The 14,388-nt window shown below is 53.9% G+C and overlaps 4 protein-coding genes across 4 annotated transcripts in view; 1 reads left to right on the plus strand and 3 right to left on the minus strand.

Moving 5' to 3' along the window:
- Nucleotides 1-1,724: 1,724 nt before the first annotated feature.
- CTHT_0026290 (uncharacterized protein) lies at nucleotides 1,725-3,526 on the plus strand (the record flags this gene model as incomplete). The annotated part of the gene is made up of 9 exons (XM_006693024.1): nucleotides 1,725-1,755; nucleotides 1,853-1,949; nucleotides 2,029-2,049; nucleotides 2,120-2,740; nucleotides 2,800-2,811; nucleotides 2,874-2,892; nucleotides 2,943-3,123; nucleotides 3,179-3,439; nucleotides 3,498-3,526. The coding sequence occupies 9 exons, from the start codon at nucleotides 1,725-1,727 to the stop codon at nucleotides 3,524-3,526; spliced, it is 1,272 nt and encodes a 423-aa protein (XP_006693087.1).
- A 1,335-nt stretch (nucleotides 3,527-4,861) lies between these two features.
- CTHT_0026300 (phosphoric diester hydrolase-like protein) lies at nucleotides 4,862-6,025 on the minus strand (the record flags this gene model as incomplete). Its single annotated transcript, XM_006693025.1, has 1 exon — nucleotides 4,862-6,025. One exon carries the CDS (start codon nucleotides 6,023-6,025, stop codon nucleotides 4,862-4,864), a length of 1,164 nt encoding a protein of 387 aa, XP_006693088.1.
- A 257-nt stretch (nucleotides 6,026-6,282) lies between these two features.
- On the minus strand, nucleotides 6,283-11,613 carry CTHT_0026310 (uncharacterized protein; the record flags this gene model as incomplete). The annotated part of the gene is made up of 4 exons (XM_006693026.1): nucleotides 6,283-6,299; nucleotides 6,379-6,473; nucleotides 6,958-7,395; nucleotides 7,532-11,613. The coding sequence occupies 4 exons, from the start codon at nucleotides 11,611-11,613 to the stop codon at nucleotides 6,283-6,285; spliced, it is 4,632 nt and encodes a 1,543-aa protein (XP_006693089.1).
- A 759-nt stretch (nucleotides 11,614-12,372) lies between these two features.
- CTHT_0026320 (anaphase-promoting complex-like protein) overlaps nucleotides 12,373-14,388 on the minus strand; it is a gene marked incomplete at both ends in the record, with an annotated part of 3,319 nt that continues 1,303 nt past the window's right edge. Inside the window, 4 exons of the mRNA XM_006693027.1 lie at nucleotides 12,373-12,671; nucleotides 13,031-13,088; nucleotides 13,233-13,448; nucleotides 13,513-14,005. Of these exons, the coding sequence (XP_006693090.1) occupies nucleotides 12,373-12,671; nucleotides 13,031-13,088; nucleotides 13,233-13,448; nucleotides 13,513-14,005 (1,066 nt within the window). The remainder of the gene's footprint in view (nucleotides 12,672-13,030; nucleotides 13,089-13,232; nucleotides 13,449-13,512; nucleotides 14,006-14,388) is intronic.

Genomic DNA, 14,388 nt, shown 5'->3' on the forward strand with positions numbered 1-14,388 from the left:
CTATACCTGGTACATACGAACCTCGTTTCCTGGGGGGGTTACGATTAGATCACCTCTTAACTTGGCAGCTGGGTTAGTTACACTTCATACTGTGACTAAGATCAGGGAACACCTATACTGTAGGCTCTCAACAACTGCGGCCAAAATCACTTCCAGTTGTATGACATTGGACACAATACAGACATGGCTCGATACCTCAGGTGAGGATCATGATTGAGATGACTTACTGCAACAATTTGACCCGACTTTGCTTCGAGACAGCAAATGAACAAAGCTGCTGATAGTTTTCATCCACGCCTAAGATATCTGGTCTTTAACATTGTTCGAACTTTCAGTCATCCATGTCCAGATATGTAGGGGACTAGCTGACAGTCCCCGGAAATTTGCGTCATAGCCAACTTCTGTTAGGGTCGAATGTCCGGGAAGATCAGTCCGTGCAAGGGAACACAATTCCACACGCGGATCGGACCTGTGCCCCGACAGTGGAGAAACCAGGAGCCAAGTCCCCAAGCTTAGACGGACCGGGCCGGGAAAGGAGGGGGCTCTCGGCCTTAACATGCAAGCGCCGCCGGCTGCTTGGTCGGTTGCCGAAAAGGAGGGATATCTAGGTAGGTAAGTACCTTCACAAATAGTTCAACTGGTTAGGTAGGTATGCATGATGGTGGCACAAACGGAACAGGGACAATAGCCAGACATACAATGCCATTGTCTTGTCTTCGTCTTTGTCCCTGGTCCCACGAAGACTGACAACACAACTTCCATAACATGCAGCATTAATCAACCTGCCTCTCTGGCTGCTTTTCCAAGATCAGGAGAATAAAATATGTGATACTAAGTTATATATGAAGGGTGAAGGTACCGAGTTATCTACAAAACTGTATGACAGTCCTCAGCCAGGAGCAGGTGAGGATGAATGAGAGATTGCAGATGTAAACGCCGCTGCAAAATCCCACGGGTAGGGAGTGGCAATGTCGCAAGTCAAAGCCGTGGTCCAACAACCTGCCTTCCAAGAGGTAAGTATGCGAGAGCAAAATATAATTTTGGCGCTCGGTGACCAGCCCGCAGTAACTTCGTACCGGTGTCGGAGGGAGCCGTTCTGTTGGTTGGCGGCACAAAGAGAGGCATTTTAACGACGGCCAAGATAATGGCCGAGACTTTTCATGAGGGGGAGAGAGGGGGGCAATGGCTAAACTTTGCTGACATGTCCCGCGCTGAATTGTTTGTGGACACTGAACAGGGCAGTCCGAAGCCGATCCATGCCCCGCGTTTATTCTCGACCGCGACTGAATGAACCCCTGAAGGAGATCGTCCACTTGTGCGGTTAATAAAAAAAAATTCAGCTGTCAAAGAAGTGACAGGCACTAGCAGAAGCAGAGGACAATTTTAGGCTTGACACATTGCAGTTCGCGATTTGCAGGAGCAAAAGACCCTGCAATTGCAACTGCAGAGTGAGAGTAACCTGGAGGCGACACCGCTGTCTGCCCCTGGCCAGTGAGTCAGGAAAAATTGCCCCACCAAAAAAGCCCCGCGTACGGTGACGGGGCCCGTCACCCGCCCGCAGACGGAGAGATCTGAGACCCAGGAGCAGAGCCCTGATTGCGCAAACAAAGTCCCTCGACACCGGCGCATCGTCACCAAACCGAAAATTTTCCCTTTTTCCTCCTTTTGGGATTTTTGCGAACTAAACTGCGGTTGCTGCCAGTTTTTTGGGCCTCTTCGAAAACATGACCACCATCATTCTGGGCTCCCAATGGGGTAAGGTGCTGCCAGTTTGCTGCCTGGAAATTGCCTTTGAACATTCCGAAAGTTTCTGGAGGGGTAGTTTGCTGACTGGAGCGCATCTCGGCGACAGGGGACGAGGGTAAGGGGAAGCTCAGCGACATTCTCTGCCAAAAGGCTCAGATCTGCGCCCGCGCGGCAGGCGGCCATAATGCAGGCCATTCGGTTGTGTATGTGTCTCAAAGTCAAAAATACCTCCGGTGTGATACAAAGAGAACAAATGAACTAACCGTATTGTCTTGTCCGCAGTGCCAACGGCGTAGAGTACGAGTACGGTACCACCCGTTGACTTGAGACACCGACGACAAAACAAAGCCATTGACATAAAACCTGTGCACAGTTTTCACCTCTTGCCCTCGGGCCTTGTGAATCCGGACTGCATCAACCTGATCGGGTCGGGCGTGGTCTTCAACGTGCAGGCCTTCTTCAAGGAGCTCGAGACGCTGGAGGCCAAGGGCCTGACGCACGCGCGTAAGAAGCTGCTCGTCAGTGACCGCGCGCAGGTCAACCTGGAGCTTCATGCGCGCGTCGATGGTCTCGAGGAGCGCGAGCTGGCCAACCAGAAGATCGGCACAACGGGCCGCGGCATCGGCCCCTCTTATTCGACCAAGGCCGCACGCAACGGGATACGCGTGCACGAGATCTTCGACCAGGAGCACTTCGAGGCTAAGCTGCGTCGGCTGGCTGCTGGCTACAAGAAGCGCTTTGGTGATTTGCTCGAGTATGATGTTGAGGAGGAGATTGCTCGCTTCCGCGAGTACCGCAAGAAGTTGCCCGAGTTTGTGGTTGACGCTGTGAACTTTATGGCTAATGCCCAGAAAAATGGGGTTGAGATTCTGGTCGAGGGAGCCAATGCGTTGATGCTGGACATTGACTACGGCACCTATCCCTTCGTCACTAGCAGCAACACTGGCCTGGGCGGTGTCATTACCGGGTTGGCCATCAACCCGCGAACTATCAAGTGAGCTACCCGCATGTTCGTTCGCTCGAGGAATGGCCTGCTAACTGTGCTCGTTGTAGGGAAATCATTGGGTTCGTACTCTGAGTCTTGCTTTTTTTTTGTGCGTTAGGTTGCTGACATAACAATCCGATAGTGTTGCCAAAGCATATACCGTATGTCACCCCCTTTGTTTGTATCATTGGTTTTTCTGACACCAGCGCAGACAAGAGTAGGCGAAGGCATCTTCAAGACTGAGGACACCGGCGAAGTTGGCCAGAAGCTGCAGCAGATCGGCCGGGAATGGGGCGTCTCGACCGGCAGGAAACGCAGGTGTGGTTGGCTCGACCTCGTAGTGCTCAAGTACTCGGCATCGGTCAACTACTACACGGCCTGGAACCTGACGAGTATGTTCACCTTGCAGAGACATGTGTGTTTGGGAAACATGCTGACTCCATGCAGAGCTTGACGTCCTGGACACATTCCCGACCATCAAGGTTGCCGTCGCCTATAAGGACCCCGAGACGGGCGCCGAGCTCGACTACTTCCCCGCCGACCTTAGCTACCTCGAGAAGTGCGAGGTTGTGTATAAGGAGTTAGAAGGCTGGATGAAGCCGACCACGTCAGTCCGGAAGTGGGAGGATCTGCCGCCACAAGCGCAGGCATATGTCAAGTTCATCGAGGAGTTCACGGGCGTGCCAGTGAAGTGGATCGGGACTGGCCGTAAGACCCCATTCTGCACGGTGTGTCCACGAGGAAACATGCTGACGAGTTGCTGCAGCGGCGCGGGACGACATGATCTACCTGTAAAGAGCAGGCGACTTTCTCGGATTGACGGCGAACTCGTATAGACATGTGCTTTTCATTTGGCGCTAGGCAGCTGACCAGGTATGGATTGGGGTTATTCTGAGATGATCCATGTTCCTTCTATCTTAACATGCAGCAATATCTGGGAGGGAGGCGATGACACCTACCACCAACCAGCAACATCACATAATACCGTATCACTGGCACCCAGTATTTTAAGTAACTTGAAAACTATAAACTGATGGAGCATATGAGGACAATGGGAGGGGAGGGAGGCTCACTGTGTTGTATTTCCACGAGGATTGTAGAGACGATAGACTTGAAGACGTGTAACCCTGGTGCCCCTGGATTGATGAAATGAATTGGGTGTTAGGCGAAGCCATTCCAAGAGGAGGGGTGATCAGCGTCTGCTCTCCAGTCCCACGCTGTCAACCCTAACCCCTGGTGCAGTTGTTCTGTCGGCTGCTGCCAAGCGTCACGTGCAACACTTTTTTCAGGTGGGTCTGTTGGCAAAAGCTTTTGCTGTTGGTCGTGAAGCTCCGCCAAAAACTTTCTTCGACTGGAGTGGGACAAACTAAAGCTTTCATCATCAACCAGACTCAACAGACTGCTCCCTTCCCATTGTTCATGTATCGCGACGCCCCGCGGGGGGCATAATGAAGAATGGCCTTATACTTTGGCTCCCTGCAATTGGTTCCTCCTTAGTGGCACTGAAGCTTGTGCGTTTTCGCTTCCTGACAAGATGCTGGCAGGGAGCCAACGAAGTGGTTTGGTCATTAACTCACGTCATTTGTCCACAATCTTCTCTTTTCAGCTATTCGTGTGACACTGGAGTCTGTCTTGCAGACAGCAGCCCCGAAGAAAGCAGTCTGGATGTGTCGAGTGAACATCCTTCCTCATTCTCATCATCTGTTCATGTCCCTTTTTATGACACAACACTCGCCCACTCATACCTGTCAACTCGTCTCCTGCCTGATTCGCTCAGCCATCATGCCCCGCGGCTGTCCTTGAGCCAGGATGCGCGCGAACTGGTGTCATCAGATGCCTGCTCGCAGCGTATCAGACGAAATTGAATTGCAATGTTGTTTGAGTACGGGACTCTCTTGTTTGCCATGAGGGATTTCGTAATTTACTATTGCAACATACCTTGGTTTTTTTTTGGTTATTCTCTACAAGTTTATCTATGAAAATATGTTTTCCTTTATATGTCAATGTGGTATCCCTCAATTCAAGTCTTTCATGACATGTTGGAGAACGTGAAGATGGGCATGCTCAACTTAAATGATGCATGTATTCCTGATAAGCAGCCCGCTGCTTTTAAAACCAGTCTGGTTCAACTCAAATATCAGACAACACAAGCCCCCAAAATACACTGAATACAACCAACCCTTGAGCGCTCAAGAACCGCGTCCACAATGCCGTTGCTGATGATCCTGAAGGCTCCTTTTCTCTCCCAACAGGTTGGATGCCGTTCAGCCTATCCGCAGTATCAATGGATGGACCGCGATTATAAAAGTCGACGAGCAAGTACACCGGCTTGACCCCCCAAAGACCTGTACAGTTGTTGACATGAAGGCCCAGAGCGCCTGTGGTAGTGGTCGACGGGCTGTTGGTGGTGTTGACATCTGACGCATCCGGAATCTGGATATCCGAAGTCAGGCTGGTATAAGCAAAGTGATTCAACAACGGCAGCATGCCCTTGCTGATGGCATTCGTCGCCGTACCCGCAGACGACGGCCGATCCAAATCACAGCCAAACCCATCCAATGACAAGATGTTATACGGCGTCTCAAAGACATAGTCAAACTCGGGCAACAGATACGGATACTGCGACGAAGCGGTAATCGACGCAATATATGTGACCAGTCTCGTCCCAGCAGCTATCATCCCCGCCAGCGTCGGCCATGCTGCATACCCCTCTGACGGCGAAGGCGGCACAAACCCGTATTTGGCAATCCCTGCCTTCTCAAACGCCGCTCCGAACTCTTCCACGCTAGCATCATCCGAGTTGACCAACAGCAGCGTGACGACATCATCTGGATGCTGATCCATCCAGTACCTGATCTTCTCCAACCACTTATCCAGCGGACCGGCGTCCATCAAAGAGCACAGCGTGTGGCATAGCTCGAGGGTGCCATCGTCGAGGCGGTGGACCTGGGCCTGCAACAAGCGCACACCGGCCGACAGGGCGACAGTGGCGTTGTAGAACTGGTTGCCAGCGATAGAGTTGCCAGTAGAAGCGTCGCGGACGAAGGCGCTGTTGTGGGCTCCAAGGTGAGTTATGTTGGTGTAGGTGCGGGAGCAGAGGTCCGGAGAGTTGTTGCAGATTTGTGGGGCTGCGTTTGTTATTGTTTGGCGGGGTAATAAATTCGGGCTGGCTGCTCCTGGGTTGGGGAGGGCTAGGAGGAGGAAGAGGAAGTTTCGCAGGGAGGCTGTCATCATTGTCATTGAGGAGGGCCTGAAGTACGTGAGGAGGGAGTGGTATGAGGGAAGCCCGAGCATGGTAAGCTCTCTAGGTAAGATGAAGATACTTTTGATGAACGTGTAGGCGCTGGGGCCTCCGATATCACTAATCCGTTGACTGAACGCGATAGGATGGCTAGGAGAAGCTGCTAGAGATGAATATGTAGAAAAAAGATGCAAAGAACGAAGTCCTCGTACTTAGGTTGAGCGGGAATGTGGAGAAGTTTTGACCTCTGAAACACCGCTGACGAAAAGGCTGATCCTGGGCTAAGACATGGAGAAAGCTGGAAGCAGGTTCATTCGGCTGCTGGGGCTGCCATTTGAACAATAGTCAGTCAATTGGTAAAGGAAATGCCATTGACTGCCAGTCCAAGAGTTTGCTGTGTACTAACACTGTAGCTCCACGTGCAAGCCGTGAAAGCTGCGTGAGCTTGTCAAGTTGTGGCTGTGCCTCCTTGATGCTGCTTGGCTGACGACACCTTCGCAGCTATTTTCGTATGTTCACAGCATAGCATGTAAACAACGAACATGTGCATTTGAATACGCAGAAACGTCATATGAAAATGAACTTGGGGCTATTGTTCTTTGATGATGCTTAATCCTGCCTCTAGAGGGGATGACTAATTAATTACCTGCCGATAACGATATTCAACCCAAGACAAACAAAAAATTAGAAGAAGAAATCTACCTAATCTATATGCAACCTATGCATGCAAGAGGCTCCAAGACTGTCCCGGAAACGAAACTCTAGAGACCACATCCCAGGCTTGACCGCTTGACCAAATACCCTCTATCTCGTTCCTAGAGAACAAAAAGGAATTGCTATATCCGTACTCAGGCTGAAGTGTCTTCAAACTTGAATGGACTCCCATAAGAAGCAAGACCATCTCCATCTGGTTCAAAGGAGCGACTGACTCCTCTCGCCAATCTTCCGTTGTTCTTCAAGACAGCTCCCACAATACTCAACATACCATTTTTTCAACGCCTCCATCCTCTCCCTCTTCTTCTTCTCCTCTCCCTTCTCCTCATCCTTACCCTCGCTCTCTGTATTCAACCCTAACCCCAACCCTAGGGCTTCACCATCAACAGGGGTGGCAGGGAGGTCTGGCTCACTGCTAAACAACAAGCCCTTAGCCCTCTCACACCTCCACGCCTCCCCTCTCAACCAAGCCTCCCACTCCGCACGAACCATCTCCCGTTCCACGCCATTGACGACGCGCAGGGCGACAAGTAGGTCGTGGCGGTAGCCGCCAAGGCGCTGGCGCATGCGATGGATGCGTCGAGCCGCCGAGGAGGTTGCTGCTGACCAGGGTGAGGAGGGGGACGAGGAAGGGGGGGGAGGGACGTAGGGCGCGTTGAGTTCGGCGGGAGTGGTGTTGAGAAAGAGGGTTTGACGGAATGTTTGGTAGCTGTGAAGTGTACAAAGGTAATGTTAGTATTACTACTTGTATGCAGTGTGACAATTTGAAGCAACACTTCAAGGCAGGGAGGGAAGTGAACCGAGGGGAAGGGGGGAAGGGGGGTGGGGAGATGTTAAAAACTTACCAAACACCACCATCATCACCCAACTCCTCCACGACACTTCCTCTCGCAGCCTCCTCCAAATCCTTCAAATAGACCGCCCTCCCCATGACCAAATTCGGCCCAACGCCCAACCGGCGCATATACCTCGCCGCTCTCCTCTCAACCCACCAAGTACTCCCGGCCTGCGACATGATCACCAAATTATGCGCAGCACTGATGGCTAACAGCACCAAAATGACCCGATGGGCCGACAACACGCCAAATACCCTCCTCACGGCAGCAAACGCCCACATCATCACGGAGCTGATCACGCTCTCGAGGAAGGAACGGCCAGAGTCGAGGAGCATGTCGGCCATTGTTCGAGGGCGGACGGCCTGTACCACGACGCCGCCAGCGCCGGTCTTCTTCTCATCGTCTTCAGCCGGCGGCGGCGGCGAATAATTGATCGCATCTGAGACTTGTCCGACCTCGCCGTACACTTGGATAGCGCGCCTTGTGCGTCGGGTGTGCGGACCCAGCCGACGGACGTGTTCGGTCACCAGATCGGCCAGCTCCTCCGCGTCGTTAACAGCATCGTCGAGGGCCTGACGCTGGACGAGGTTGCGGGCAAACGCGACCGGGGCAAGTTGTCTTCCCGACGGGGGGAGCCACTCGGGACGGACGTAGATAGCCAACTTGCACTTCGACTTGGCGAGGTGCGTGATGACCACCTTGACAACGAGCCGTAGAGATTGGTAGTGAGGCAAATGCCACGGAATCTTGACATGACTGACCACATACGTCATATGGTCCCGGAACACATCGATAGTCTGGAAATCGATAACATCACTAGCGCGTCTACGACCCAGCATATCGCCGGTCCCGTCGACGGTGAAGCGGAACTCGCGGCGCATGACGCCATGATCCTGGAGTTTCCAAGGGCCCTGGGCGATGTTGCGGGCACCGCGCTCGAAGTAGAGCTTGGGGAAGAGGGCGCTGCGATCGCCGAAAAGGACGTGAAAGCAGGATTTGGCTGACACTTCGAAGTGGCGTTCCGCGACGGGCTTGTCCATGTCTTCGGGCTCGTAGACGACAGGGTGCGTAGGCAGGTGCAGCTTGTGCGTTTTCTTGACCGATTGCTGTTGGGCTTGGACTGAGAGGCGTCTGCCATGCTTGCCGCTGCTGCTGACGCCGTGGAGTTCCTGGACCCGGCGGAGCGATGCGGTCGCTGTCATGCCGAGCCTGCCGGTGGGAGAGGCATCGTCGAGGGGAGGGTTGGAGGACACCTCCTCCCAGCTCTCGACGCTGGGACTCCTCTTTCCATCCTCGTCATCCCCATCGTCGCGTGCGCGAGCATCGATGGTAGCCAAAGCCGCCACAATCTCAGCCAGCTCCATCGGCTCAGCAGCCTGTAAATCATCAACCAACAGATTAAGGCGAGCCTGCAGCGAAGCAACATCATCAAGGAAGACCTTAATGGTGATACGTGACAGCATGGCAGTGTCTTGGCCACTCTGACTCAAATGCAAGCAAATCGTGTCACAATCCCTACCCCGGGCCGCCGTAATCTCCGCGATGGCATCCAGTCCCAAAATATACGGCACCACAAGCCCCAGGTGATGCCCGTAGAAATACATCCGATCTGGCGTAACAAATATCCGCCCATTGCCAGCCAGGCCAAGTCTCTTTCCCCCCACATCCTGTACTTCTTCAGCGGGTGTGCTCGTCCAAACAGCGTTGAACACCAGCACTGGCATGTCCCCTGCCGGTGCGGCAGGGAAGAGCAATCTGAACTGCGCATACTGCGCACGCAGCTCGGATGGATAATTCTCTGGAAACACCGACACCGCCGAAGCCTTCTCCCTCGCCGCTCGACTGATATCTGACACCGTCGCCGCGTCTGCACTAAATGTCTTTCGGTGCATACTGCTGCCGCTCGCAGCGCTAGACTTGTCAGCAGCAGTAGCCGCCGCTGAAAACGGATCAGCCACGTTGTCAGGCCGAGGGGTATGCGGTCCCGGAGACGGGGTCGGAATAGAGCAGTACACAGACGAGTAGCTGTTGCTGCCCCAGTAGTTTGCGATGGCGGCGCTGGGGAGGCTACGGGCTGCGGCAGCGGTAGTGGCAGCGGCACCGCCGGCGTTGGCACTGGCCAGGACGGCAGTCTTGCTGAGACTGGTTAAGATTGGCGGCTTGACAAGAGTCGTCGGGGCGAGGAGGATTTTGGGGCGGGCGTTATGATGGGGGTTGAGGAGAGGAGGCTGCTGGCCGTGGGCGAGGGTCGTCGTTGATGTTGCTGTGGTGTTGCCGGGCAGTAAGAGCCCGCCCCCGCTGCCGAGAGCCGTGGTACCAGAGACGGTAGCGTCCGTAGCGCTGGGCCCGACAGTCTTGGTGCGGTGTAGATCTAGCTTCTGCATAATGCGAGTAGCGTGGTCACGACCAGAGTCGCCTTCGTCGCGAGCAAGGGCTGTTGTGAGGGCACGACGAGGAACATCGAAGCTCTGGCGCGCGCCGGCAGCAGCCTCCTGACCAGGCACAGACAAAGTCTTACCCTCGCCAGACACAACACTGGTAGCTCCCTCATCCAAACCCTCGAGAATCTTGGCCGAGAAGTCGGGGATCGAAGGCGGAGTAACAGAAAAGGCCGGGTCAGGCATGCCGACAGGCAGCGTGACCGACTTCTGATGCCGCTTCATGCTCGCTTCAATGTACCGATTCTTCGCCGTCTCAAACACCTCGAGCCACTCAACCAGCTGAGCCTGAGTCTCGGCCTGCAGGAGGATTGTCTGAGTCTTGGTCTTGATCTCAAAGCAGAAGCGACGCTCTTCCTGCACGGCCGGGCGAGCGCTGCACAGCAGCACGCCAATCTCATCGCCCATCAGCACGCCGTTGGGCCCTTGAGCAAGCCAGCCGAAGACACCATCGCGGCAGTAATACCAGCGTCGGATCCACGTCGTGCGGACCGGCTTGCCAGCCATGACGCGCAGGAACAGCCAGCCTTGCTTCTCCAAGATAGCAGCGCCATTGCCATTGCCATTACCCTTGTGCTTCGCATTCTGCTTCTGCTGCTGCTGCTGCTGCTGCATCCCCTGCGGACCCCTCGATCCCAGATAGGGCACAGTAGAAACACTATAATCCTCCAACTCTCTCGACGGCTTCCACGCAGCCAACGTGCTCTCCCCTAAATCCCTCCTTGCCATCTGCAGCTCCCTCCTGAAGCCTCCTTCGGCAATCTCCATCTCCTTGGACCAACCCCTAATCCTCTCCAGCTCCGATATCCTCGCCACGTTCCCAAACACCTCCTCCCCAGCCCGTCTCATCTCCCTCTCCAAATCCGCACTCACTCTGACCAGCACCCGATCTAGCCCCGCTCGAACCTGTGGCGCAAGCATGCAATAATCCAGACTCGCCTTCAAGTACGCCCGTCGAGCCTCATACACCGCAAAAGCATCCTCCCTCAACGCGCTAGGCTCCTTCGTCTTGCTCTGCGCCATATACCTCGCCAACACCCCATCAAAGGCCCTCTGTGTGACGTCAAGCGCTTTCCTCGCGTCACGAAAAGCTCGCATGTCCGGCCCTTGAAGGAACGACCGGATCGGGTCAACGACCACGGGCTCGAAGCGTCTTATGGATCCTAGTATGCCCATCCACCAGTCGCGGGCGGCATCTGCTGCCCGGCGCAGCCCAAGCAAAGTATAATCTGCATCAAGAACGGGCGGATCAGGGGCAGCCGCTATTGCCGGAGGCGGCGCTATCTTGGCTAGATAGGTCGTTATCCCGTCTTCTAACGTCAGGACATCGTGCACCAGCTTGCTTGTGGATCGGGTGTAAGAATCGAGCCAGCGCTCCAGGGCATCGAGCTGGTCGGCGAAGTGGATGGCGGAGGCGCGAAAGGAGGGCGAGTCGAGGCAAGCTTCAGTTAGGGAGACGGGAATGACAGGGTTGGTTTGGCCTGGTCCATGAGAAGAAGGAGAGGGTTTTTGTTTTTGGGGAGATGAAGGATGCGGGAGAGAGGATGGGAGTAACGAGGGAGTTGCGGTCGTCGTAGGTGTTGTGCCTGTCGCCGTTGGTGTTGGTCTCGAGCTGGCAAGAGCTGCTGGCGGTGGGAGAGTCGGCTCGTTCATGATTGTTGACTTGTAGTGGTCGTTGGAAGGCCGGAGCCCAAGAGACTCGTCGGTCCTTGTGTTGGATGTTGCTTACGCCCTTGACGAGATGGCTCACTATGGCTGCTATATTTATCCAGGTGCTACTCCAAGTAGCTCGACTCAAGGTCATCAAGGTCCCAAGTTCTCAGTCTAGAGAGTTTAGGGATGTTGTAAGGCTGGTAGTAGAGGCATGCGTCTAAGTGCGCTATCGTTATAATGCGTATCATTCGGTCTCCTGCAGTGTGCGCACGAGTTCAAACTCTTGTGCTGCAGTGGCACAGCATTTGACTGGGAGTGATTGAGATTGAGACAAACAACTGTCGGCAGTTGGCTGTTGGAGATTGAAGACAGGAGAAACGGATGAAGGCCTGGCCGCCTGCCTGAGACACGGGAATGATGACGTTCATCTCGCACACAGCGGCTTGGCCAAACAAACCCTGTCGAATGAGCGGGCTCCCGAAATTGGCACAAGGCCCAGCGGGGACAGGGCACCGTGGACCCCTGGGTGGCTCAATGCCCGCTGTTGCAGGGGCCCGTCACAGCAGACCACTGAACTTAGTAACACTGGATCAGCAGCAGACCCAAGGGGGGTTAAAGGGGGGGGGTAGGGGTTTAAGAAACCAACAACAGCCCAGGCATCACCAACATCAAGGTCTTGCAAGATAAATTTTACAAACATTATGTATCCCCGGTTCTAAAGAAATCCCAATCATGTCTACATACAACCCTGAAACCCTTCTACTCCTCAGGCAGCGCATATGTCTTATATGTTGACCTGTCCTTCGCAACCAGACACACCCGCGCAGGTACCTCTCCTCGTAGCCGACACGCCCTCTGGACCTCCATCTGGACTGGTGTGAACTTGGGCCCATGGTCAAACCCAAAGTATCTGGCAATGGCCCCCTTATCTGCCTTAGTGCCAGGAGCGTTAATGGTGACCTCAGCAGCAGGCCATTGTCCAGGTACGTAGGCGCTGTATGGCAAGGACGAGGAGAGCGGGCGGTAGGCGATGCGGATAAGCACAGATTCTGGTTCGTCTGCAGTTGAAGTCATTCTGTTAACGGAAGGCTCTATTAAGTGAGTAGCTTTATAAAGTAAACAAACACACCTTTCTGTTCACACAATAACAGTAGCGAGTGCTCATCTAAGAACTTGAGGTCGATGATGGATAAGCCGCTTGGGAGCAGCAGGCCGCATGCTGTACTGGATACAGGCCCGCTGAGGCCATCACAAACCGAGGTATTCGTGCGAACGAGAAGAACTAGATATTTGTTAGTTGTTTTTTTTTTTGGCTTGGAATCTTCAATGGGAAGTAGAAGAAGAAGAAGAAGAAGAAGAAGAAGAAGAAGAAGAAGAAGATGATGATGATGATGATGATGATGCATGGAAGACATACCTCTGCTCTTGTCTTCTTCCCACACCGTAGCCGTAAAAGTAGCCACAGCTGTAGCATCCTATGGACCACATGTCAGCCGATGAATTAGTATTTCTTTTTGAAAAGTCATACCTTGTTATCTGGCCGGACCATGCTAACATCACTCCTCCAGATCCTCCTCCCCAGCCCCAAGCGACAACTCTGTCGCCTCGCCGAACCTCACATTCTGTTTTTCTGCCTCGGCGATGCCATTAAACACCTCCTTGGCCCCCTTGGTCAAATAATCCAACAGAAAATCAACCCTGGGCACGGCCTTCATGTACTCCTTGCCCTCCTCCTGCTCCTTCATCTGCCTATCGACCAGATCCAACAGTGATTTGGCCCCCCTCAACGGCCGCTGAGGCTTCTTCCTTGGCGGCTTGTTCTTCTTCCTTCTTTGCTAACTTCTCGAAATACACTGCCAACCGGCTCCGCACAAGATAATGTTGGATGTAAGTTAACACCTTGCCGTAGTTTATCGTCGCCTGCCGTTCTGTGAGCTCATCAGCAAGCGAAGGCTGGAATTGGAAGTCAATTTCCATCTTGAGCCACGTAGCAAACGCGTTGAAGTAGTCTAACTCGTCCATGACGGCCGTGAGCACCTTATGTGCCACTAGCATCAAGCTCGACACTGTGTCAATGAGCCGGCTGATCTGCACCTCGGTGAAACCCACATTCTCCTTCATCGACTCATGAAACTTGGCGAGGCCTAGGAGTCGGCTGAGAATCACACCGCATCTCTCCAACGCAGGAATGAAGTTCTCATGAACCAGCGAACGGAGGCTCACCAGGCCAGAGACGACGGCCTTCTCCCACCGCTTGTAACCCCTTTCCCCAATCGTGTCCATCAACCACTCCCTCACGACGGGAAACACATGCCCTGTAGCAACTGTATGGAACAAGGCTTGAACAATTGTCCATCTCCCGTTGCCCACCTTCTTCAGGTCCTCCTGGACACTGGCCATAAACCGAGCTGGCAGCTCTCTCGTCGACTTCCACTCACTCATCATATGCGACTGAGCTTGCTTGAGGTATCGCAGCAGGTTATGTAGCGTGGTTATCTTTAGATGCGAGCAAAGAGAGATTGATGGGGGAGTGGTGCACAAAAATGAGGTCCATCGGCACCAGGTAGAGCGAGCTGCCGTCTCCGTCTTGAGGCCGAAGGAGAAGCATATGGGTAGAGACTTCTGGGTGCGCGCTATGCCCGCAGAGCTTGAATACATTGCCACCACCACGGGGGGGTGAGGCCCGTAGCATGCCGATCACGAAGGAATCGTATATGCTGATGTGGATGCCGCCGTCTGCGGTGCCAACCAGCATGATGTGTACATCGTCAGCGT

The sequence above is a fragment of the Thermochaetoides thermophila genome, assembly GCF_000221225.1.
Source record: "Thermochaetoides thermophila DSM 1495 unplaced genomic scaffold scf7180000011816, whole genome shotgun sequence".
Lineage (NCBI taxonomy): Eukaryota > Fungi > Ascomycota > Sordariomycetes > Sordariales > Chaetomiaceae > Thermochaetoides > Thermochaetoides thermophila.